The following is a 26508-nucleotide window of genomic DNA, read 5'->3' on the forward strand; positions in this document are numbered from 1 at the left end:
TTTGAGTTAAAAATCTCCGTTTGTGTTCTACTAAAGAAACAAAGTCACCTACATCTTGGATGCCCTGGGGGTAAGCCGATAAACATCAAATTTTCATTTTTGGGTGAACTATCCCTTTAAAGAGTGTGGCAGAGCAATGAAAGAAATATATCATTTGTTCATGTAAAAAAATACATAATAAATGGTATTTAGTGTTAGTATGAACCCTACCTTTATTATACCATTTAATTTTATTATTTGAATGTTCATGTGGCTAAGGTTTTCCGATTGAAATAAAGAACAGAAATGAACAGAAAATAATATGGTTTTGTGGTCTTAATATTTATTTAAATCAATTATTTTTTGTATTTTTATAGAAATATCTAAAAAACAACACTGTGTTGTTCTATAAAATTCCTCTTCCTCACCCAAACTTTTACTCTTTTCTCGAAACATTTCACTAAAATGATTCATTCTGGGGCAGCTTTCGATGGGAAATACAAATTGTACTCACTAATTTGAGTGTGATGAGTAGTTGGCCATAACAGAACACGATGGTGCCGAAAGGAACCGCAAAGCAGAAGCTGAACAAAAACATGACGTAGGATTCGTTGTTGTATTTGTTGTTAGTGGTATACCAGTCAGGTCCACAGGAGCACTGCAAACCTTCAGGTATGTACCTGTAAGAGAGATCTCAGTGAAATCGATGGCACAGACAACAGAGTGAGGATTTCACTTCTAGACTTGAACTAGTTGTTTAGGAGTGGAGCAAAAAGGTGCTAGGTGTTGGTTTTCTTTCTTCGGGTTAAGTGGAGGGAGGCACTGTGGCTTTGTTTTTATCAGTGTGTTATGAGCAGTGGGACTTACCGGCTCCAGCCAAACAGTGGAGGGAGTGAAGCTGCCATTGCACTAATCCAAGGAAGTATGCAGCCAGCTATGGCATGAGGGGTTTTGAAGGTAAAGTTCCCAAGGGGTTTGCAAATGACCAGCCACCTTTCAAATGCCACTACAGCAAGAGACCACAAACTCACCATTCCTGCAAAAACAGAAAAACAGTTTACTGAAACTATCTGTGAACTACAATGAACTACAGAAGCTTGAAACACAGAAGCTTTAAAATAATGTGGATGCTTGTTGCATTTTACCTCCAAGCGTTGCAAGGAAGCCCTCAATTTTACATGCTGTCGCCCCAAAGATAAAGTACCTATTAAAGAAGGAGTAGAATGATAACGGGGAACCAAAAATGGCCACGAACAGGTTGGCAATGGAAAGGTTAACAAGAATATAGTTAAGGTGAGATCTGAGTTTCTTGAATTTAATTGTGCAAACAATGGTAAGGATGTTGATTGAAGTCCCTCCGACGAAAATAAAGAACATAAAGAAAGACATGGCCATGAATACGCCTTGGTTTCCCAGGTGGTCCTGGGGGACCAAAAAAGGGCTGTAAGCTGAGATGTTGTTGATATCTAAAGGGATGGGGATGTAGAAGTCTTCTTGAAACTCTGGTACTTGCTTCATCTTGCTTGAAACTGGCAACCACTCCACCGAGAACGCTATAACGCCTTAAAGCTTAAATCAGTTGTGTTATTTCCTTCGCAGATTACTGCAGCATCGCAAAAAAATAAAGTCTAACCCGTATCGATGTAAATTCTCTCTTGGTTAATGACCAGATGAAGCCTCCCTCAATCGATTTCCAAGTGATCCATCTTTTATAAGGATTCAAAAGATTCCTTTTCGCTCCTCCCAAATGGTCTTAATGGAAGGATTTGTGTTTTGTTGTCATCTACCAAACACACAGGCTCTTGTGCACACACACACAAAACTACATCTGTGTATTGCGAGACATACAATTCACCTAATCTCATTTCCAACACCAAAACCTGGCTAATTCGGATCATCCCTTTCACCATGCAGTGTGGTTCTGAGTTAGCGATGGCAGGTAATCTGCTGCACAGTGCAGATAATGCAGTTAATCACTTGCAGTTAACCCCTCTTTAATCTGCTTCCCATCGTATTATCTCCAGCTTTGAGCCTGGAATCACGGCCTTTGTGAAGAGCCTTAAATACCTGACAGCTGAAATGCCCTTGACACTCGTCTGTAGAGGGTTCTTGTGTCAGAGCCGAGAAAGGAACTTCAGCTTATATTTTACGTAAGTAAAATCTAAGCAAAAAAAAAAAAAGGATAATGTGAAATGCAGTGAAAAACATGCTTGTCAGCACACTGCATCACACATAGAAATAATTATGAATTGTCAATAATGACTTCACAGACACAGCATTTGATTGTATTGTTGATGTTCATGACTGTTCATTATTTTAGGTTATTTCATGTTCTGTATTTTGATTAGACAACCTTAGATTGCTTTATGAAAGTTGAAACAGAATGATCTATTTCAGCTTTCATAAAGCTGTATAAAGGGGAGCCTATGAAGATTTTATAATTATTAATTAGTTAAAGTCAAAAGTCAAAGTTTATTTATAAAGCACTTTTTAAAAAAACAGCAAGTGTTTATTAAAGTGCTGTACACACATAAAAGAATAAAAATATCAATGATACAAACAGTCAACAACACAAAAGAAGACAATAAGACACCATAAAGACAATAAAAGAAAGCAGCTATCATGTAGCGTCAAATGCCAGACTATAAAAATACGTTTTTAGGCTGGATTTAAAAACAGCAAGTGTTTGAGCCTGTCTAATGTAGAGGGGCAAACTATTCCAGAGCTTTGGGGCCGCCACTGCAAATGCTCGGTCACCCCTGCTCTTCAACTTTATCCGTGGGACAACTAAAAGCAAATGGTCAGCAGACCTATAGTGCTCTTAGAGGAGCATACAGCTTGATCAAGTCGGACAGATATTTAGGTGCTAAACCATTAAGAGATTTAAAAACAAATACCAAAATCTTAAACTGAATCCTAAAATGGACAGGTAACCAGTGAAGAGAGGCGAGAACGCGGGTGATGTGTTCCCGCTTTCGTGTACCCGTCAGCAAGCGAGCTGCCGCATTCTGGACCATCTGCAGTCTGGAGAGAGAGGCCTGACTAATACCTATATAGAGGCCATTACAATAATCCAGACGAGTTGAAATAAAAAAATGAACGATTCTTTTAAAGTCTTTAAAAGACAGGAAAGATTTCACTTTGGTGAGTTGTCTCAATTGGAAAAAACTAGATTTAATTACCGAGTTAATCTGTTTGTCCAATTTAAAATCACAATCCATGATACCACCTACATTTTTTACATAGGGCTTCACAAGTGGTTTCAATTCACCAAGGTCCAAATCTGATAACTCATAAGTATTAGGCCATCCACGCCTTAATTTCCACAAGACACTGCAATTGGGGCGCTAAAGAGCAAATATCTTTTCGTTTCAGAGGCAGATAAATTTGCGTATCGTCTACATAACAATGAAAAGAAATACCAAATTTCCTAAAAATATGTCCAAAGGGGAGCATATACAGGGAGAACAGAATAGGCCCCAAAGTGGAGCCTGGGGGACCCCACACGTGAAAGAAGCAGTTGAGGAGACAAAGTCTGAGAAAGTTATTTCGGACAAATAGGATCTAAACCATCCCAATTCAGTACCCTTAATACCAACCGGGTGTGTCTCACACGTCCTGAAAAGTGAAGCTGCGGGCTCTTTGATTGCCCCCGGTGGCTGGCTGCAGTACAGGTCATAAACCCCGCCCTCTCCATGTAAACGAATGGGACTTGAGTCAAAAAAAAATAATTAATTACACTTCCAATACAATTTTCCGAAAGATGGTTTTGGTCATTTAAGGTAGTTGTTATCACGCTGATGTTCAATTGTTCGTTTTTGTGATAAGTTTGATTTTAGCTAGTAATTTGATGCTATAAAAACGGGGCGTGTCGTTATGGTTGATTGGGTCTGCGGGAGTTTGGGCGGGAGTTTGATACCACGGCTCCACCTCACGACACTACTGCGCAGACTCTGGCTCCAAACGAATCTCTACTGCGCAGACTCTGGCTCCAAATTACATCATTTACTCAAGATGGCAGCGGCCATACTGAGATGCTTTGGCTTCACTTTTCTATAGTGGAAGGAATAGGAGATGCGTCGTCCATCTTTTTTTACAGTCTATGATACCAACACATTGTTCTAAGCGTGTAATCAAGATCTTATGGTCTATTGTTGTATTAATTAAATACAATAGTATTTAATTTAATACAACTGAGTTGTATTAATTAAAGTCAATAAATCCAGTGCACCCACTGTAAATGACAGAAAATGTGCTAATGACACGGGTACACATTTTTCGTCAATAAATACACTTAATGAGGTTAATAATCACACTAAAAGTGAATGTTACACAAATATAGTATTACATAAGACTATACAAACCTATACACTGTAAAAAATTATAATTTCAGTAAGTCACGGCAACTTATGTTTCTAAATTACTTTAATTTATCAAAATAAATTGAGCAATTTCAACTTTTTTATGTTATACAAAAAAAATACATGAGTTTTTTTAATTTGGTTTAATGCAATTTAAGTTGAAAAGACTTGTGCAACCAAGTTGATTATACTTAATTCATGGCAGCAACTGTACTTTGAAATAAATTGATTTTTATTTACAGTGATAAAAGAAGAAAATTAATTTACAGATTTACAGGATGGAGTCATGGAAAAAAGCCAAAGTTTATATGTACCTTATTGGTTTTGTTGCTCCAATGAGATAATGAGTAACAAACCTTCATTTGTTTAGAGTAGCCATTAAAATAAACTTATTATGAACTTAACACAATTTAAGGTTAAAGTCGATAATTGCTTATTGACAACATAACAACTGAATTATGTGATAAAAAATAATAATTGTAATATAATATGGTTAATTAATTATTAAAAGTCAACTTGATAAGTGCAACTCTTCATACTAGTACAGTTTGAAACTGCAGTGCACTGTTCACCCTTTGCAAAAATGGAGTTGCTGTGTTAATGCAAATAAATAAATAAATGAAACTTCAAATGTTTCATAAAGTGTTTCCCATACATTGATTTATTTGTGGTGCCCGCCACAAAATCAAAACTGACCGACACAAATAGATTTTCCAAAAGGCTTTGACTTTGTTGAATAAACATGAGCACGGCACGTTTCAAAATCGAAACCCGATGCAGGTGTTTTTATAGCACTGTATAATTTCTGAAGGAAACCGACTGTCTTCAGAAAATTTTGGATGTCATTTTAATTTCATCTTGCATGTAATGTCTGATAAAGCAGCATTTGTGCAAGTCTGTGGGAAACACAAATGTAATTGCAATGTGAGGTGTCACTTTAAGTAATAAATAATATTGTAATGGTTTTCATATAATTACAGCTTGTGCACTTGTGCATCCTGTGAAAAGTTACTGCGTGAGCAAAGAGTGGGATTTGAGTTAACGTCTTCTGGCTTATAATACTCCTCTGAGCTAATCACTCCCTGAAAAGTAAACCGCAGATTTCCCATATACCATGTAGCAAAGATAAAAATTCCCAACTAAACATTCAACACCAGTATATTTACTTACTATAAACGTTAAACATACTTTACTTATTATGTTTCAGTATTTCTAGTGCCACATAAGCTTGCATGAAAGTCATCTGGGAAGTAGGAAACTTCAACAAGAAAGAAAGAAAGAAAGAAATGTAGGTTTAGGGTGGGTATAAGGAGTATTAGCACACATCATGTCATTATCATGTCATTATCAAAATTATCATTGTCTTAAAATCATTCTCATTTCCATATCATCAAAATCCCTGTAGATGAGCCTTTTTTTCTGCCCATTTTGTCACCCTCTGTGGTCAAAGCTCTGTCCCCTCCCTCTTCTTCTGTTTTAATCTCTGGTCTTCCTCACTTGTATGACCCATATGATGATCTGTTTAGTGGCTTAGGACTAATTATTGGACTTGTGCTAAGGCTCTTAACTACCACAGTCAGTGTAGACCAGTTAAGAGGGGTGCCTGAGGTAAAGACACCTGTAAGTGCGTCACATAGTTATCTCTAGCCTATTAACCTGCTTCAGAGCTGAGTTTGTGTCAGTATGTCTACAGCCATCTTATAGTTTTATTCACCAGTCTTAGTGATTAACATTAACAAGCGAAAGTGCAATAACACAGACAGAAGCAAACACATGCTGTATAAATCACAAGTTCAAAGTTATTTCTAAAGCACTGAATAAAACAACAACGTTGACCATAGTGCTGTACAAACAGTAACACAATGAGCAGAAGACAATTTTTAAAAAGGGATCACATCCATATAACTAAATAAGTAAAAGAAACCTTAAAAAAGACAATCAAAATACATCTTAAAATAGGATCAGAAGAGGCATATATGGCACTAGCAACCTTCGCACTTATCTATGATCGAACACTATCATAAAAAAAAAATGTTTTCAAATAGCTTTAAATCTGACCGAGCGTCAGTACGTCCCTATATAGCGGCAGGCTGTTTCATAATTTAGGGGCAGCGACCGCAAACGCGGCGATCCCCTCTAGATTTCATCAAGGAACAACAAGAAGTTTCTGTGATTGAGATCGAAGGGATCTTGTTGGCTTTTGTTCCTGAATTAGATCAGCAATATAAGATGGAGCTAAGCCATGCAGAGATTTAAATACAAATAATAACATTTTAAAATGAATCCTAAAAGAAACAGGCAACCAATGCAATGATTTTAACACCGGGGTAATATGATCTAATTTACAAGTGCCTGTGAGCATTCTTGCAGCCGCATTTTGGACCATCTGCAGTCTGTCTAAAACTTTATTTTGAGCACAATAGTATAGCGAATTGCAGTAGCCTAATCTCGAGACGATAAACGCATGCATAACTTTTTCCAAATCTTTCTGGGATAAAAAAAAAGGCTTAATCTTAGAGATCATTTTGAAAAAATTATTTCTGGCGATTTCATTTATCTGCTTGTCAAATTTAAGTGCGCTATTGCAAATCATCCCCAAATTTTTTACATGATGTTTCCTAAAGGGGCTCATATTTGCTAACACTTGTGTCATTCATTAACATCAGTTAACTAACAATGAACAATACTTATCCAGCATTTATTAACCTTAATGTTAAAAAGTAGATGCTTACGACAATTAAAAGGAAATTTTGAAACATTGCAATATCACTAAGCCGTCAACATTAAGTTTTGACTGAAATCAGCTTTCTTAGATTATGATTTGTCCCGTTGCAGTCAGAGAGATTTGACTCTATGCTCGGATTCAGAGAAAAATGATTGTATTGACCTCTAGTATGACATAACACACGTATTGATTGACTGATACTAAAATTCACATCTTGACAAAACATGGAATTTTCCATTTCTTGTGTAATGGATATTAGTGAAATGGATCAGGTCAAAGACCGAAGGGTCACAGTGATTAAAAGCTGACAACGCAACAAGTCCGGAAGAGGGAGGAGTCTACTACAAAGTTAATGATCACAAGCCTCTTTATAAGGCATCTGAAACACAGTTGCAGTTCCAATGCAACCTTGAGAAATGCAAACACACTGTGAAGGTATTACAGAATGGTTGTCACTATTGTTTATCCTTGATTAATAAAATAAACACAATAATGAAAACCAGCAGAAACTATATATGCTATGTTGTTGCTAGATATAACTAAATATTATGCATATGTTGTGCATTGAATTAAAAAGCATTGGAGAAAATATTATTTTTAGAGCATCATTAGTTCTCCAATGTGTTTAATCTGATTCCATAAGAAGTAGTACATTAGTAGATTTTTAAAGGGATGCATACTTACAATTTGAACTGATTGCTGAACCTTTGGTGGATCATCGGCAAAAAAAGTTTGTATTTAGAGCCTCTGGAATACCACAGTTGCCTGCAGAAAAGAAAAACAAAATGAGACACAAATGAAATGTCTTTAATATCTAAACCATGTAAAGTGAATTTTCCTCCTATGAGATTAAATGGAGAGTAAAAGGAGAAAAGACCCTGGTAATGTCAAGTCATCTCTCCATGTTTCAGAAACTATTTTGTCAATGTCACAAACTGCACCGATTTGTCAATATACCAATATCTATGCAATTTTTTTATTAATAATAATTATTAGTATAATTATTGTTGTTATTATCATCTATCACCTACTGCCTGTAAAGCTTTGTCAACTACAATGTATTTATTCTTCAGTATTATTCTAATAATTGAGGTTAACACTGCAGAAACAATGTGTTTTGAATGTTTGAGAGATGCTATGTGCCACCTAGCATAAAAAGCTGAAATAACAACGAACCAGACAGTAAGTATAGGGGCTTCTTACTTACTACTATAGATAATTAGTGAAAATAGTTTACCAATGTTTAATGAAAATTAAAAATGTAATAAAATTATATCACTTTAAGCTATAAAGTGTATCTATAAGACATATATATTACTGAATATAATTTTTATCATGGAAATTGCAAACAGTAATCTACCCAACACTATAAATAGAACAAACACTCATTTCTTAGAAATATAAACTTACTATATATTTAATCCAATAATGATATAAACTGCCATTCTTAATTTGCAGTAACAAGTGGTGTCCCTCAACTGCAGCAGTTGAACTTTTATTCTATGGGGTGAAAATAATTTGCGCACTTTTAACAGTTAAATTTTTTGCTTTAAAATTAATATTTAGTTGTGTTTGTAACAAAATCTTTTTTTTTTCCCCAAATAGACTATCCTTGGACGTAACTGCAACATTATAGCCTAATAGTTTTAACACAAGAGATTATGTTGTAAATAAATGCCCAATTTCATCAAACAGTTTTAATGCATATTTTATCATTATACAATTTCTGCCTCGCGTTTGCCACTCCATTTTAAGAATGACCCTATGATAATTACATTATGTATTTGGCTGATGCTTTTATCCAAAGCAATTCTCCTTAAAACTGTTCAAATACTTTTTTCTAACAAGTTTTCTATTATAGGAAGATAACAAAACTGGCTTTATGTAGGCGATAGTAAGACAGTATTCAGCTTGAGGCTGTATTCCGGAGCGCTATCACTGGAAGAATTCCACTAAGGGGGCGTTACTTCAAGAAAATACTTTAGAAGCCCTGTGTTCATTCATTCATTCGTGGTTAACTTACAGATTCCTCTTTGCTTCGAACGTAATAATAATTTTATCATGCATATTTGTGGATACATTACACAAAAAATGTGTCAGAAAACGAATATCTAACAATAAACTTCGATTTATGTCGCCATCTTTAGTGTGGGACAATAAGCCCTTAATATATAAAGTGTAAAAAATGTGTAGAAATTGCCGGAATAGTTTTAGCAGCTCTCAGATACATACCTATAGGGTATGATAATTATAAAATAATTGCTTAAGAAATGCCAGATTGTATATCTGAGCTGTGAGTGAGTGTTTTACAAAGAGCTCTAGAGAGGGACGTGGTAATTCCGCCATATTTGTTACGGGTGGCTGCAGGAGCGGCTGTACATTTTCAAGAACATGGCGGCTTCCAGGCAGGCATGAGAGTGGATACTTCTTAACAGATTTGGCTGAACCTAGGCAATCATTTCAAAAACAGGCCATCAAAACAGTTCCTCGGATATTGCAACACGAATCTCGTACGTATGACTTTTTGGCGAAGATCATGCATTGAGCCGAAATGTGTATTTTTTGATGGCGAACATAAACGTAGCCGCCATTTTTCTTGTGGGAGCTGCTAGTGGGTTGATTTGACGACAAGATGGCTGCTTACACCGGGGCGGCATGAATTAAATAAAAATCATCCCGTCTATAGTTTTCGCTTGGAGGAGACTTGCGCAGACGTATCTTCTCATAGTATGTATCGGGATGTATTTGCGCGTACGTATTTATGTGAGGATCCTTTGGTGAAACGAGGCTAGGTGTGTGTTTTAGCTGCGCTGCTGGGAACCGGGAACTGCATGGATATTATGCACGCGTAAAAGTGTCGTTTAAATGCTCAGACCGCTTAGAAACTGCAGCACTCGGGCGATGGTTTTATTTTGCACCGCACTGGAATCAAACTGCACGCTTAAAATGTAGTATTGTTGCTATTTTGAGTGGCTGACAAGATGGCGACTCCCAGAGAGGCGTGAAAATAGCCTTCTGCAGCAAATAGGGACTGGGTTTCGAGTGTTAAGTCTCTGATTTTGTGTCTTTGTGTACCTTCGAAGTATTTCGCGGATTGGGTTTTGAGTAATTCTCACTTAGCGGTTAGTAGATAGTTTGTTCACTTACACTTGCTATTTAGTTGACTGAAATGAATTGTTTTTATTTGCAGCTCCGCCATTTTTCAGACTGGCGGAGGCTTGTTTCAAGATGGAGACTTCCATGGGTTGATACTCTTTCTGCATCAGGGACATTTAACTGCCTAATGTAATTTTGGTATGTGACTTTAAACTAGAACGTAGTGCTATTTGGTATATAAAATGATCGATGCTGAACTTGCTGTGCGCGGTATTTTAGACTAACGTTAGCTTGTCGGCTTTTAGCCCGTCTGCAAGCGCCAAAATGGCGGCATTCATGAATTAATCAAACTTCTGAATAACCCAGTGTTTGGGGTTTTGATGGCACTGCTGTAATGTTCTAACAATTTATATCTATATTCAGAACGTGTTATTTAATATATACTGTTCTATTTTGTGCTATATTTTCGCTGACTTGAGCTCACAGAAACAGATGTTAGTGGCTAAGAGTCGCTGAAGTGCATTGCCTTTTTCCTCAGTAAAAGGACATGACGTCCCCCGGTTCCGTTGTGCTTGGAACCTCCGGAGCTCCGCTGCAGCCGCGATGGAAGCGGGTTCTGGGATGGTCCGGGCCGGTTCCCCGACCGAGACACGGGCACAGAGCCGTAGCCATCAAGGAGCTGATGGTCGTTTTCGGCGGAGGAAACGAAGGGATCGTTGACGAGTTGCACGTTTATAATACTGGTAAGGACAATGTTTTTATTTGAGGAACGTGTGTATATGCGTACAAACTACAAAACGTTTGCAAATCGTCGCTAAATGTGCTCTTTGTGTTTACCTTGCACACTTTTTCATTATTATATTTCTTGCGCGCAACGATGAAGATCCGACTTAACTTGAAGTTACAGTCGTACATTTTTCTGTATTACGAAGAAAAATAGAACTGCATATTATATTACATATGAGCATAGTATTTGTATATAAATAATCTGTGAGTTCATTGCCATGTCGCTCGCAGCTCGTATGTTGTGAAAAGAAAAAGGCGCCAGAAAACAAAAATGGACGTTGGCAGCGTCACGCCCCCTCCTGCACGTGCAACAGTGCGTCTTTTTTGTTTTCTTTCCGCGAATGTTGTGACTGTTGAGCCCACAGTGACATTAGTAGTATTGTGGATATTAGGCTGCTCTAGACTAGACAATACCTTGCCAGTAGGTATTTCCAGAAATGTTTTATGATATTGATAAAAAGTTTAAAAAAAAAAAAATATATATATATATATATATAAATGAAGCTAAATGTTTCATTTTGAGGGTTACAGTGAAAGAGTTAACTTAATTTTCCCAGAAAGCTCTAATTTATCACACAGTCTTCCAACAATCTAATTCCTCTGTCCTGACCTTTCAGTTCTGTGACTTGCAATTCAGTACATTTCTCTTCCTGTTACAGAATCACACTAGACTTCAGTCTTACACTCTGGTGCCTTTAAAAAAAAAAAAAAAAACATAAGTTCAATATATAACAAATGATAAAACAAAATGTAAAAATATACAGTCTACTCTCCTCACCTGCAGCTTTAAGGTCGACATGAAATAATAAAAGTTCACCCTATCTATTTTCTAAATGCATGTTATAGATCCTAATTTATCCATGCATACATTTCATTGCTAAAATGTTTTGACTTCATAATGTTTAATCAAAGTGTCTCCTGTAAAACCAAGTCCTCACCCTACATTTTTTTTCTTTTTCAATAATTTGTTACACAACACAATATGGAAGAAATATATCTATAGTTACTTCAGTTTCATTGTGGCTTTAAAGTTTGTGTTCTTTTAATACCTCACCTAAGACTTCATGGTGTTGATATATTAGTCACATCTTCCTTTGTCTTTTAATTTAGTCCTACTGTCTAATTTATGTTGACTATTAGTGCTTTGAATTTATAAAGTGTTTTATTCACCTTGGCTTTAAAACTGCAAGAGAATGTTTTTGCAAGTCGTCTGCACCTTATCACTGAGTATTGACTGAGCAATGAAATATTTTTCTTTTTCAGCAACAAACCAATGGTTCATACCAGCTGTTCGTGGAGACATTCCTCCCGGCTGTGCAGCTTATGGTTTTGTATGTGATGGCACACGTCTATTAGTGTTTGGTGGAATGGTGGAATATGGAAAGTACAGCAATGACCTTTATGAGTTACAGGTGAGAAAGTTCTTTAAAATCACTCTGTTATGTGACTAAAAGCTGGAATACACTAGACAACTTTCGCCCAGATTTGCAGACTAAAGTATTCAGCGCTATATGCCGAAAGCTGTAGCTGGCCTGCTGATTCAGTCAAGAGTTGACAGATTTCACAGAAAATTACATAGTGTATGATGGGCACACTTTCTGAATTTTTAGCTTCGGATTATGCTCCATCTAGTCGGTTGATATCAAATATGTTTGCTATTTTGAGCCATCTTTTAGAGCACACATTAGCCGTATTTCCACTATCGTGCCAAAATAAGCATGCTAGTGCATACGGCCAGATCACCGTATGAGGCAGAAATGTATTATATATGTGATGCTAAAGGCTAAGTATGTTGTCCATTGCTTGAAGAACTCGTACAGAACATATGATTATAATCATGTATTTATTTGGTTTCAAAATTGTTCTGTCTCTTCCCTGTGTGGTTGTTGATACTGGACTTCTGCATCTTCATATACCATAAATTTCATATATTCCGTGTAACTCATAATTCTGTTTTTCTGTCTGTGAGCTCCCATTTTATTGTTTTATTTTTATTTGTTATGTGTGTCCAAGCAATGAGGTGCGTGTTTCTGTATCAGTTTGTGTTTGGACTGACTTGGAAGTCTGGTAGTGTGTGACCCATAGTTATTTAGTGTAAATTACCCAGTTATGCATCGTTGGCAAGTGTATGATGCCTAGTGTTTTATAACCTCTTCCTGTGGTTACTATTATCAGGCAAGCAGATGGGAATGGAAAAAATTGAAACCAAAAGCCCCTAAAAGTGGAGCCCCACCATGTCCTCGCCTGGGCCACAGTTTTTCTCTTGTGGGTAACAAGTGCTATCTTTTTGGGGGGCTTGCCAATGACAGTGAAGACCCCAAGAACAACATTCCCAGGTATTATTTCCTACTATATAATAATGTGGTCAGTAAATAAATATTTGTATATTATTTGGATCATAGACTCACTCACATGTGCTTCCAGATATTTGAATGACCTTTATACCCTCGAGCTGCGCCCGGGCTCCAGCATTGTGGGCTGGGATATACCGGTCACATATGGAGTGCTGCCTCCTCCAAGAGAGAGCCACACTGCTGTAGTTTATACTGAAAAAGCTACTAAGAAGTCACGTCTTGTTATATATGGAGGAATGAGTGGTTGCCGTTTGGGAGATCTTTGGACATTGGATATTGGTATGAAGGTTATCTCTGTGCTGTTTGTCATACAATCAATTCAACCAATCAATTAGGTTAAGCAATAATTAGGTCATTCTTTGCTTCACAGATACACTGACCTGGAACAAGCCTGCACTAAGCGGCGCAGCTCCCCTCCCCCGTAGCCTTCACTCAGCCACCACTATTACAAACAAGTGAGTTTTAGGGTGCTTTCACACCTGTAGATCGATCTCTTTGTTCCAGAACAGGGATTAAAATTATTACAATGTTGCTTTTTATTCTTGGTGTGGTTCGCTTTCACACGGCAAAGTTTCTAAACGGGCCAAATTTGTTAATACAAGTCACACGCGAGTAAACTGTTCTCTCATTGGTCAAAGTTCCACGGTTTATTTTCCTGGATTCCACTTAGCTCGCTGTCACGCATGTCATCCGTCAGGATGGAACGACAACAGCTTCACGGGCTTATTGTTGTTGTTTTTTTTAGCTGTCGTTATATTAATTTATCATTTTGAGCATGAGTCCAGGATTCATTGGGAAAACATTTTTAAAATGCACCTACTACGAAGAAGAGCAGTAAAACGGCATTATAAAATGAAAAAGTGCGCTTTGATTTTGAATGGTGAAGATGTGCTCACCCACAGACATTCACAGATTCATTTTGAGGTATTAGCAAAACAACAAAATTAATGCTTTTCACGGAACTTACGTAATTACCCATTATACATTGTGATATAGCCTGGTTCGTTGGTCTGTTGGACCAGATTGCTTTCTCACTACAAGTGAACCACTCAAGAGTTTGTTTTCCGAGGGCGATTGCTGTGTTCACATATGCCCAAACGAACTGAGCTAAGGCGGGAGAAGCGGCAGGTTCCGAAACAACGGGCCAGGTGTGAAAGCACCCTCAGTGTAATGTAGAATTGCATCAACAGGGAATTCCCTAAATGCACACAATGGCGTTACTGACCTTTAATCCTTTTATCTGTTTTGTCTGCAGAATGTATGTTTTTGGTGGCTGGGTTCCCTTAGTGATGGATGATGTGAAGGTGGCCACACATGAGAAGGAATGGAAGTGTACAAACACTCTGGCCTGCCTGAACTTGGGTATGTTTGTACATGTAGATGTACATGTAAAAAATCTTTGATCAAAAATTCAGCGAAAACAGTCATATAAGTAAAATATAATTGAAAATAACTGTTCTCTATTTTAATGTATTTTTTGTGAAGGCAAAGCTGAAATTTTAGCAGCCATTATTTCAGTCTTTAGTGTCACACAGTCCTTCAGAAATCATTCTAATATGCTGATTTGGTGCACAAAAAACATTTATTATTTTCTGTTATGAAAAGTGTGCTGCTTAATATTTTTGTGGAAACTGTGATGCATTTGTTCAGGATTCTTTAAATATAAAGTTCAAAGTAACAGCATTTATTTGATGCATATTTGAATACAAGTATGAATTTTCTTCAGATAAAAAAAAAAGTGTAGTGACCCCAAACTTAATGGTAGTGTGTGCCAGTACATCAATACTGATATTAAAAAAAGTAACAGAGTACAGATTATTGACTCAATATGTCCAGTTTGTGCATTAAGTGTGAATGCAGCCTGATACTGCTGTCTTTATTGTTGTTAATATAAATGAAACAGTTATCAAAAACAAATCTTTGTTCTGTGTTTCCTAATTATTGCCTGGTTACATAATTATTAGTAAAAACGTATTTTGAAATTGATATTAAGGATTGTGAAATTTCACTTATTGTGTTATCTACAGGAAGTTTGGTATTGTGATAATATTATCTGTAAAACGGTAGGACTTTGGAATTGAGCCCAATTTGATTACAGTTACCAAATCCTTGTTTAAAAAAAAAAAAAACTTTTCTTTTCATTTAAGACACCTTGACATGGGAGACTGTTTTGATGGACACTTTGGAGGACAACATCCCACGTGCACGAGCAGGACATTGCGCTGTTTCTATTAACAACAGACTTTATGTTTGGAGTGGACGTGATGGGTACCGCAAAGCTTGGAACAATCAGGTGTGCTGCAAAGACCTGTGGTACCTGGAGACAGGTGGGTGCAACAGATATGCAGTATGGGCTATTTCTGACACAGTTAAACTGCTTCATAAAATACCCAAATGCATAAAATGTTTCACACTTGAGTAGTATTTTTTTTGCATCAGTTGATTGGTTGTCGGTATTGCACTTTTTCTTTGCAGAGCGACCTAATTCTCCTTCACGGGTACAGCTTGTCCGGGCCAACACAAATTCTTTGGAGGTTAGCTGGGGAGCGGTGTCTACAGCAGACATGTACCTGCTTCAGCTTCAGAAATATGATATCCCATCAGCCACTGCTGCCACATCACCAGCCCTCAACGCAGCTCCCTCCCTCCCTGGAAACTCGCCTAAGAGTCCAGCGCCTGCCGCAGCTGCTCCGTCTGCTCAGAGTCTGCCGCACAGTGGCATCACCCTCATGCCCCAGGCTGCTTCTCCCACAGCCTCAGTTCTGCCCAGCACACCTGCAAGTCCTGTGGCTGCCTCAACAGCTCGTGGACCAGGTGCTGATTTGTTAAATTGTCAGTAGCTTAATTTAACGTTTTTTTTTTTCCCCTCATGAAAGGTTGAGTTTAACATTTTTCATTTTATATTTAAGCTATTCTGAAAGTTGCAGCCCCTCAGTCAGGCACCGGGACGTCAATTGTCACTGTGCGACAGGCCACCCAGGCCGGAAAGTCCCCAGTCACTGTGACATCACTTCCTGCGGGTGTTCGCATGGTAGTGCCAACACAGACCACTCAAGGATCGGTATGAAGCAAAAAAAATCTATAAAACTGTTGATGTCTTATAAATAGTTTTATTTAAATATGTATTTTCCCCCCTTTTCTTTTTTAGCCCAGCAGCCCCCAGATGAGTGGAATGGCAGCTTTGGCTGCAGCTGCTGCAGCCACTCAGAAAATCCCTCCTTCCCCTGGAGCCACTGTTCTCAATGTGCCGGCTGGGGCCACAATTGTTAAAACGGTGGCTGTGACGCCTGGGTCCACCACAGTTAGAGTGGCATCACCTGTCATGGTAATTATCTTAAGATTAGGGCCTTTCGCACTGCTTTAGTTCCAGAACTAAATGTACAGTACTAAAGTACTGGGACGATTTTGCGCGAACTATTTCCCAGTACCATTTAAAGGGTTGCATTCGCACCAACAGTGTGTACTAAGAAGTGACGTAAGCCGGTCGACAGCGACGTCATTTGTGCGTGGCATTCAACAACAGAACAAAGAAGAACAATATTAACAACAGGAGGATGTTGGACGCTGTGATCAGAGCTGTGTTTTTGTTGTGTCTCGCGGGTTTCACAATAATGGACATGGAAAGTCGACGTATACGTATCACTGTGTGTAGTCCTTCATATTGCCTCTTGCCCCTTGGGCTTTATTTCTCATGTTCGACCTATTTTGTTTTTTTTATTTTTCTATTATTTGCAAAAATACACTCCTGTTCAAAAGGTTAAGATTAGTATGATTTTTTTTTAATCAGCAGTGTTGTATTGAATTTATCAAAAGAGAATTTATGGCTGTTCTACTTATCAAAGAATACAATTTTTTTTTATCTCGGTTTCTGTAAAAATGAAGTAACCCAACTGTTCTCAACATTGATAATGATAAGGAATGTGTCGTGATCACAAATCCGCATATCAGAATGATTTCTGAAGGATCATGTGACACTGAAGACTGGAGTAATGGCTGCTGAAAATTCTGCTTTGCCATCACAGGAATAAATTACATTTAAAAAAAAAAAAATTGTGTAATATTTCGCAATATTACTGTTTTTACTGTGTTTTTGATCTAGTAAATGCAGCCTTAGTGAACATAAGATACTTCCTTTAAAAAAAATTAAAAATCTTAATATCTTCAGTACCGTATTGTGTAATGCTTAAATTAAAAAATAAGACTCAAAACAGCAAAACTTACATGGTTCCAGCTCTGAACTATTGATTGGAGGAGCTGAATTCCAAACTTGCATTCGCCAGCATACACATATCTATATATTTGGTTACACTTTACTTGAAGGGGTGTGCATAAGACTGGCATGACACCTTCATAATCATGACATGACACCTACATAATCATGACATGACACCTACATAATCATGACATGACACCTACATAATCATGACATGACACCTACATAATCATGACATGACACCTACATAATCATGACATGACACATGTCATGAATATGAAGGAGGTTTTATGCATGTTTATGACAACTGTCATTAAGTGTCATTCGCTCAGTTATGTCATTTTTAATGCAAATATGACATTATTTGACCTAACCCTACCCCTAACCATAGCCCATAACAAAGACATCTCAAACAATGTCATCTTTGCATTAAAAATTACATAACTGAGCGAATGACACTTAATGACAGTTGTCATAAACATGCATAAAACCTCCTTCATATTCATGACATGTGTCATGTCATGATTATGAAGGTGTCATGTCAGTCTTATGCACACCCCTTCAAGTAAAGTGTTACCATATATTTATATATGAAATTATATATTTTTGTGGGAAGTTGTTTATGTTGCAGTCTTGGCCAGCACTAATCTCGTGGCCCACAAATATTTTGTCGTAGGTAAGCAACCCTGCCACTCGCATGCTGAAGACTGCAGCTGCACAGGTGGCCACTCCAACAGTGTCCAGTCCCACTACAGCTGCTCGGCCCATCATCACTGTGCACAAGTCTGGCACAGTTACCGTAGCCCAGCAGGCTCAGGTTATGACCACGGTGGTGGGCGGAGTCACCAAGACCATCACTCTTGTCAAGAGCCCGCTTTCCATGGGAGGAAACTTGGTACAGTGTTTTAAATTCTGGCATAGGTAAAATTAGAAAGGTAAAAAGATCTAATGGACATAGTTTTATTTCTATAATCTTTTTTTTTTTTTTAGCTCTCCAGCTTGGGCAAGGTGGTGTCAGTGGTACAGACCAAACCAGTGCAGACAGCTGCTTTGATGGGACAGGCCTCCTCCAACCCAGTGACTCAGATTATACAGGTACATTGAACCTATAGTATAACTAGTTTTAAGTTTCTGAGACACTCACATTAATTATAATTTGAAATAATCTCAACTTCAATTTCATTCTTATTTCATAGACTAAGGGTCCCCTCCCACCCGGCACCATTCTGAAGCTGGTAACATCTGCGGATGGAAAACCAACCACCATAATTACCACCAGTCAAGCAAGTGGCACAGGAAACAAGCCCACTATCTTGGGCATCAGTGGCATGTCCCCCTCTACCACCACCAAACCGGGCACCACCACTATTTTTAAAACAATCCCCATGTCTGCTCTACAGCAGGGAGCTGCAGGTAAAGAAATAAGCAATTTTGTCAAGAAGTCTTTTTGTCTTTTGATATACACAATAAAGATGATAAATATCACTTATTATATTTATTTATTGTTATTAACAATATTTTTTATTGATTTCTATTTGTGTGTAATTTATTATTAACAACTTTAATAATAGTGTTTGTCAATGATTAACAACATTATTATTAATAATGCTGATAATATTTTAGGTGGCTTTGCTTGGACTTAATGTGCATCTGTTTTCTGTTGTAGGTGTGACTAGTAGTACAGGGATGAAGAGTCCTATTACCATCATCACCAAAAAGGTGATGACATCTGGAACAGGAACTCCTGGCAAAATCATTACAGCAGTGCCTAAGATTGGTACAGCAGCTGGCCAGCAAGCCCTAACACAGGTATCGGGGTTCAGAATATCTGGTGCAAAATGGAAAACATGATGCCGTTGAAGCACTTGAAGCCCGTTTTCTTACCTGGCTTGTTTATTTCCTATCTGAAGGTTGTTCTAAAGGGAGCTCCTGGTCAGCCTGGAACCATCCTTCGTACTGTGCCGATGGGAGGAGTGCGTCTCGTGTCTCCAGTATCTGGGGTCAAGCCAACTGTGACAACACTAGTTGTGAAGGGAACAACTGGTAAGGATATTAGCCTAATAAAGTCGAAAGTTAACGTTCATTGTTAAAAGACTGCATGTGTCTCTGTGCCAAGTGTAATTTAGCAACCTCTATTATGAATGATTAAAGTATTTTCCTCTCGCTGTGTCTGTTCTCTTTCTAAGGTGTAACAACTCTTGGCACAGTCACAGGAACAGTTTCTACCAGCTTAGCTAGAGGAAGCTTAGCCAGTGCCAACGCCACCCTGGCAACTCCCATCACCACTCTGGGCACGATTGCCACCCTCTCCAGCCAGGTCATTAATGCTACCGCTGTGCCAGCTGCTCAGAGCAACCAGACCACTGTCACCTCCACCATGCAGGTTTAGGACCACATAATCTTTTCAGATTGTTTTTATGGCAGTTGTATATAATTATTCCTTAATTATTGCAGCTATTTTGTTTATCTTTACATTTTTTTTTTTTTTGTTATTATGCAAGTATACTTTAAAGTTACATATTTTATAAATAATTACTTACCGAAATTGTTTTTGTAGTAAATACATTTTCTACCTATAAACCACCATTTCTTCATCTTGTGTAGTAATGAACTGATATGGCTTATTTAATGTCCGATATGATACTGGTTGATAGCAATATTAATCATCATTATGTACACTATTGTTAGGGGCCTGAAAATTTTAATGGTTTTATAAGTTTTACAAGTCTCTTATACACAACGAGTCTCGCTTTTACTCCGTGTCACACGATCCTTCAGAAATTGTTCTAATATGCTGATTTGGGTAAAAACAAAATCTGTGATACATTTTTCAGGATTCTTTGATAGAAAGTTCAAAAGCACAGCATTTATTTAAAACCGAAATCTTAATGAGATTATAAATGTCTTTATGGTAACTTTTTTTTATCAATTTAATGTCTTTGCTGAGTAAAAGTATTAATTTCTTAAAAAAAAAAAAAATCATTCTGACCGGAAACTTTATTTGTTATGAATAATATGTAATAAAAAAAAAATGGAAACTATATGCTAACACACAAAATTGTTGTATTTACAATGAACCGTTTTACACAATATTTACTTAATTTACTGAAAAATATAACGTAATCTGTAGTCACTAATCTTGTGTCGTCCTTTCTTAAGCCCACCCAGGTGACTCTCATAACAACACCCAGTGGTGTGGAGGCTCAGCCTGGCCAAGATCTGCCTGTTTCCATTCTGGCCTCTCCCACCTCTGAGCAGCCCACCTCTACTGAGTCTGGTGCAGGCGACGCTTCTGGCAGTGTTACTTTAGTGTGCTCCAACCCACCCTGTGAGACTCATGAGACGGGCACCACCAACACGGCCACCACAGCGACGGCAAATATGGGCACTGGACCAGCTGGCACAGTACAGAGAGTGTGTTCCAACCCACCCTGTGAAACGCATGAAACGGGTACAACAAACACTGCCACCACAGCATCTGCCAACATGGGCACTGTACAGAGGGCCTGCTCCAACCCACCATGTGAGACTCATGAAACAGGCACCACCAATACAGCAACCACAGCATCTTCAAATATGGGCACAGCTCCTGCTGGCACTGTCCAGATGGTCTGTACCAACCCACCCTGTGAGACCCACGAGACGGGCACCACCAACACGGCAACCACAGCATCATCTAACATGGGCGGAAATCAAACGGGAACGGTGCAGAGGGTCTGCTCAAACCCACCCTGTGAGACCCACGAGACGGGCACGACAAACACGGCAACCACAGCATCATCTAACATGGGCGGAAATCAAACAGGAACGGTGCAGAGGGTCTGCTCAAACCCTCCTTGTGAGACCCACGAGACGGGCACCACCAACATGGCAACCACAGCATCATCTAACATGGGCGGAAATCAAATGGGAACGGTGCAAAGGGTCTGCTCAAACCCACCTTGTGAAACTCACGAGACGGGCACCACCAACACAGCAACCACTGCAACCTGCAGTATGGAGACGGATGAGGAAACAGGTACTTTAGATTTCCACAAGATTTTTAAATCTACACATTTATAATATTTACAAACCATGGGTCTCATTCGCTAATAATTGTGTGGGTTATTTGTATTTATATGCACAAGAACTTTTTCTTATGAAAAATAATTTTCTTAATTCACAAGAAATGCATTTGCATAATTTGTTCTTAACCTCATTCTAGGGCTGGGCGGTATATCGAGTTTGTTCGATATATCGATATTTTCTTTATAAGCGATTCGATATGAGGCAATACCGTTTATATCGATATACAGTAGTTTGATACGAGCGCATCTGAAAATATAGCGGAGGACACAGACTGAGCTGCTGCGGAGAAAGTGCATAATCCAATTTGTTCTAAACATGTGACAAGCTTCATATTAAGGCCTTCAAAAACTGGTAAGACTTAGTTTATAGTTTCGTTTCGCATATTAGTTTAATATATGCGTAACATCAACGTGGTAAACAGATTATGTTTTTACCAAGTTCAAGGGGATACCCATATGTTTGGATTGTTTGGAAATCTGTATTTTATTTAAATCGCCATCACACCACCTTTTCTTAAAAATTGTTTAAAGGCTGAAATGTGAAGTGCAGATCGTAAAAAGGTCTTTAAAGGTCTTTAATTTGATTTTAAAAATCCTGCAGATACCAGGTTATTTTATGGTACCATTTGGAATAACTTTTTTAATTAAGCCCTTTTTAACTGTCCTTTTATGGGAGGGGGAATGTTCTGTAGGCTACTGATAAAAAAAAAAAGGACCTCTGTATATTTGTTCGTTGCAAATTTACAGACAATGCAATTGAAATGTTTACATTGGCTAGTCAGGGTAATATTTCTGTCCACTCACAACAAAGTTTTCCTTCGGAATTAGCATAACTGCACAAGTTTTATACTTAATAAAATCTTTAAAAACAAATGACATTAGTTATACTTTAATTTCCTTCAATAAAAAGGAAATTGAGTAAGACGGTGTAAAAGGTGTGTGGACGGGGATTAGTAATCTGGCCCCTTGTTTCTGTCAGAAGTGCATGAGCCTTCTGCTTTGGGATTCTCCGCTATACTTCACAGACTTCAGTGAACGAGCGTCGCGGCGCGCATGCGCGCCAAACAGGCAGAGCTCAATTAAAGAGGAGTGCAATAATTCTGACTAAAATATAAATTTCGCTGAAATATTTGTAGTGCTTTTGTTCTCATTTTTTTCACTTTAAAAGCCTTATTTTTGTTTTTAGATTGCAAAGTTGCAATGTTAGAATGAAATGTGATTTTAACCCTTTTTTGCACATAATATAAAGGTCATATGTCATATGATGTTGCTAAAAGAACATTATTTGGTGTATTTGGTGTAATGAAATGTGTTTATGCGGTTTAAGGTTAAAAAAACACATTATTTAAATCGCATCATATGACCCCTTTAATATGTATTGTTTTGTTGGACAACATTGGGCATTAAGTTTTATATATATATATATATATATATTAAATACAGATTTTTTTAAATACAAAAACAAAAATACAGAGAGATATACCGTATAACGCAAATCGGCCAAAAAAATACAGAGATATTAATTTTTGCCCATATTGCCCAGCCCTACCTCATTCTAACATTATTGAAGTTTGAGTATTTTAAATGAATGACTGTGTGCCTGCAGCCTGAGGCTAGTGATTTGCATAAAACATTTGTCTCCAAATTATGTCCATGTAATGGCTTTTCTGATATATATATTTAAGATGAAATATCTATGTATAGAATTTCCTCAACATAATTGTAAGGCTGCTCACAACCTTTGTGTGTACACAGATTTCATGCACAAATTAGTGAATGAGACCCAATATTCATTTTTTCTTATTTGCAATTTGTCCTTTTTATGTCTTTTAAAAGTTGATGGTAACAATTTATTTTGTATATTTAGCCCAACAGAGTGGTGAGGCATCAGAATCTACCACCAGTACGGAAGGCTTGCCGTCCACTGCAGCGCCCCAGAGCAGAGCCATTACTATAGTCACACAGGCCACACCTCTACCAGGACCCGCTGTTCCGGTGAGTGGCCTGTATTTTGAGATCTAAACGTTGTGCTTTTATTTTATTACCATGATATTGAATTAGAGAAAATGTAGGGTAAGACCTTTCGTACCCTTTTGGAACTAATGCAAACCATTAAAGAGCCTGAATGTTAGTGGAGGACTTCATGTTGAAGGGTGTTGGAGGGGAGGGTTGAAAAGAAAGGCATTTATAACATCAGCAGGTTTTCTTTCTCTGTCCTTCTCCTGTAGTCCATCTCTTCAATCACGGAGTCATCCTCAGAGGCCGGAGCTGAGCCGGTTTTTATGGAGAGCTCGGAGGCAGAGTCTTTGCAGGCAGAAGGCCAGGCTGAAGCGGAGGCAGTCGCCATGCAGGCAGAGTTCCAGACAGTGGCGGGGGCAGAAGCAATGCCAAGTGCCTTCCAGGCGGAGGCAGCCGCATTGCCGAGTGACTTCCAGGGAGAAGCCGTAGCGGTAGCCATGCAGGCAGAGAGCCAGGCGGAGGAAGGGGCAATGCCAATGGAACATGACGCTTCTAGCATGGCAGAGGGAGAAACCGCTCAGGAGCAGCTACCGACAGCTGAGGTACAGTCAGCTGCATTCTAACTGTACAATTTACAGTTATTATTGGAAAGACAGACCAATATTCAATATTAACTTTTGTTTTAAATTTTTAACTCTTAACTTAAAGCTGCAGTCTGTAAGTTTTGCCTCTTTGTCGCCATCTCGGTTTGTGAAACCTGCAATTGCAGTAACTTGCGGAATTATTTTCATTGCGTGGGTTGTGCACGGCTCCAGCGTGGATGAATCTAATGTTTTGAGGTGAATGTGTGGCTGTCAGTCACCGCACCAGTGTGGATACTGTAACGTACGTCTTGGAATATATGACCCAAATAAGAAATTTCACCGGATATTGTCATCAGAACAAGTAACAAGTCTGCCACGTTTGTTCTGACCAACTGAGAAAAAAAGCATTACAATAAATCGAGCTACCAATGGTGATTAAATCTAATGATCCATTAGCTCATATCACATCAAACCGTGCAAATTATTATTATTGTTATTATACTTTGTTCTCAAATTGTTAATGTTGACAACATTAGCACTGCGTGACTACGTGTATGTCGTGTGTATTAGCGTGTAGATTTCAATTTCTGGACAGTCTAATCTCTAATTGTCATACCATTCGAATTTCATATTAAGAAATTCTTTTAACCCAAAAAGCAAATTATTATTCCTTCGAACTGGTTCTCTTTAAAATACAAATCCTGTGTAATCCCAGGCTATCTGTAATCAGATGCACATTTCATAAACACATAATCCTTTCTGGATTCATAATCCTTTCCGGATTACAATCCGCCATCAAAATGATAAATGTAATTATTCCAGCTGCTGTGAGAAAAGGCTATAAACGATACGCCACCTGCAGGATCCTCACATGCGATAGCCTACTAGCCGGGACTCAATCTTATGTTTACAGACGTGACGTAATGAAGCAGCAGCATGCTCGAATTTCCCACGAAAACCTACCCGTACCACTCAAATTAGAAAACATTATTATAAACTTAACATTGTGAATCGGGCTAAAGTAAGGCGATAGTTTTGAACAATGGCTGGTTATGTACTTGCTCAAATATTGATTTCGGATCATTTTTAACCAAAAAAAGTTACGGACTGCAGCTTTAACTCTTATGAAAAATATGAATATCCTTTAGAGACAAATTGTAGTTTTATTTCCAGTAAAATTGCAAAAAATTAAGCTGTTATTGCAAATTAAATTGAATTCAGACTAATTTTTAAAGTGTTATTTTGTACTTTTTTTATTGATTTATTTAAATAGTAGTTAACATGGAGAACTGTAAAATATTAACTTCTTACCAAAACAAGTATAAAGGTTCATGTAAGTTTTATTTCCAGTAAAATTTTTCAGCTATTTTTGCAAATAACTTGATATCAAGCTAATTAGCAAAAAGTATAATATTTAAAGGGATAGTTCCAAACCCGTAAGACTTCAGAACACAAATTAAGATATTTTTGATGAAATCTGAGAGCTCTCTGATCCTCCCATAGACAGCAAGGGTACTACCACGATGAAGTCACTGAAACGTAGTATAAACATCGTTAAAGTAGTTCATGTGACATCAGTGGTTCAACCGTAATTTTGCGAAGCTACAAGAATCCTTTTTATGCACAAAGAAAACAAAAATAACGACTTTATTCAACAATTCGTCTCCTCCGCGTCACCCTGGTGCCGTTTTGGAGAGTATGCGACGCATGCGCATGCTATGATCTAAACGTAAACAACGTTGCGCACTAAAAGTATTCTCGTAGCTTCATGAGATTACGGTTGAACCACTATGTTCTATGTGTACTTACTACGTTTCTGTGCCTTGATTGTGGTAGTACCCTTGCTGTCTATGCAGGATCAGAAAGCTCTCGGATTTCATCAAAAAATCTTAATTTGTGTTCCGAAGATGAACGAAGGTCTTGTGGGTTTGGAACGACATGAGTAATTAATGACAGAATTTAGATTTTTGGGTGAACTATACCTTTAACTTTTTATTTTAAAAAAATAGATGGAGGGTGTAGAGGCAGCATCAGCATCACAGGCCGAGGCGCTGGCCTTGCCACCAGAGCTGATGTTGGACGGGCAACCCACAACGCTGATGGTGACGGGTCTGACCCCAGAGGAGCTGGCTGTCACGGCAGCCGCAGAGGCAGCGGCCCAGGCTGCAGCGACAGAAGAGGCCCAAGCCCTCGCCATTCAGGCTGTACTACAAGCAGCACAGCAGGCTGTTATGAGTGAGTCACCATCATTTATCTGCAGAATCCCAACCTACGACCTGCACATGTTCATTCTGTCTCATTCCCTCGTCAGGCTCAGGTGATGCCGGAGGAGACAACCAGCAGACCCACACCATACCCATCGTTCTGACCCAGCAGGAACTAGC

The 26508-nt window shown here is 38.2% G+C and overlaps 2 protein-coding genes across 2 annotated transcripts in view; one reads left to right on the top strand and one right to left on the bottom strand.

The window, feature by feature from the left end:
* opn1sw2 (opsin 1 (cone pigments), short-wave-sensitive 2) overlaps positions 1-1685 on the bottom strand; it is a 3083-nt gene extending 1398 nt beyond the window's left edge. Inside the window, exons 1-3 of the mRNA XM_016442444.1 lie at positions 1125-1685; positions 847-1015; positions 494-659 (exon numbers count right to left, since the gene is read on the bottom strand). Of these exons, the coding sequence (XP_016297930.1) occupies positions 494-659; positions 847-1015; positions 1125-1497 (708 nt within the window). The 5' untranslated portion in view covers positions 1498-1685. The remainder of the gene's footprint in view (positions 1-493; positions 660-846; positions 1016-1124) is intronic.
* A 7756-nt stretch (positions 1686-9441) lies between these two features.
* The window catches only part of LOC107655051 (host cell factor 1-like), a 22634-nt gene continuing 5567 nt past the window's right edge, over positions 9442-26508 (top strand). Inside the window, exons 1-22 of the mRNA XM_016442445.1 lie at positions 9442-9575; positions 10700-10904; positions 12211-12359; positions 13123-13283; positions 13372-13580; positions 13672-13756; positions 14557-14663; positions 15449-15628; positions 15777-16115; positions 16211-16362; positions 16450-16626; positions 18191-18409; positions 18505-18609; positions 18711-18927; positions 19181-19323; positions 19425-19557; positions 19701-19897; positions 20674-21532; positions 23449-23576; positions 23810-24142; positions 26134-26359; positions 26436-26508. Of these exons, the coding sequence (XP_016297931.1) occupies positions 10709-10904; positions 12211-12359; positions 13123-13283; positions 13372-13580; positions 13672-13756; positions 14557-14663; positions 15449-15628; positions 15777-16115; positions 16211-16362; positions 16450-16626; positions 18191-18409; positions 18505-18609; positions 18711-18927; positions 19181-19323; positions 19425-19557; positions 19701-19897; positions 20674-21532; positions 23449-23576; positions 23810-24142; positions 26134-26359; positions 26436-26508 (4388 nt within the window). The 5' untranslated portion in view covers positions 9442-9575; positions 10700-10708. The remainder of the gene's footprint in view (positions 9576-10699; positions 10905-12210; positions 12360-13122; positions 13284-13371; positions 13581-13671; positions 13757-14556; positions 14664-15448; positions 15629-15776; positions 16116-16210; positions 16363-16449; positions 16627-18190; positions 18410-18504; positions 18610-18710; positions 18928-19180; positions 19324-19424; positions 19558-19700; positions 19898-20673; positions 21533-23448; positions 23577-23809; positions 24143-26133; positions 26360-26435) is intronic.

The sequence above is a fragment of the Sinocyclocheilus anshuiensis genome, unplaced genomic scaffold (assembly GCF_001515605.1).
Source record: "Sinocyclocheilus anshuiensis isolate Anshui unplaced genomic scaffold, SAMN03320099.WGS_v1.1 scaffold1072, whole genome shotgun sequence".
Lineage (NCBI taxonomy): Eukaryota > Metazoa > Chordata > Actinopteri > Cypriniformes > Cyprinidae > Sinocyclocheilus > Sinocyclocheilus anshuiensis.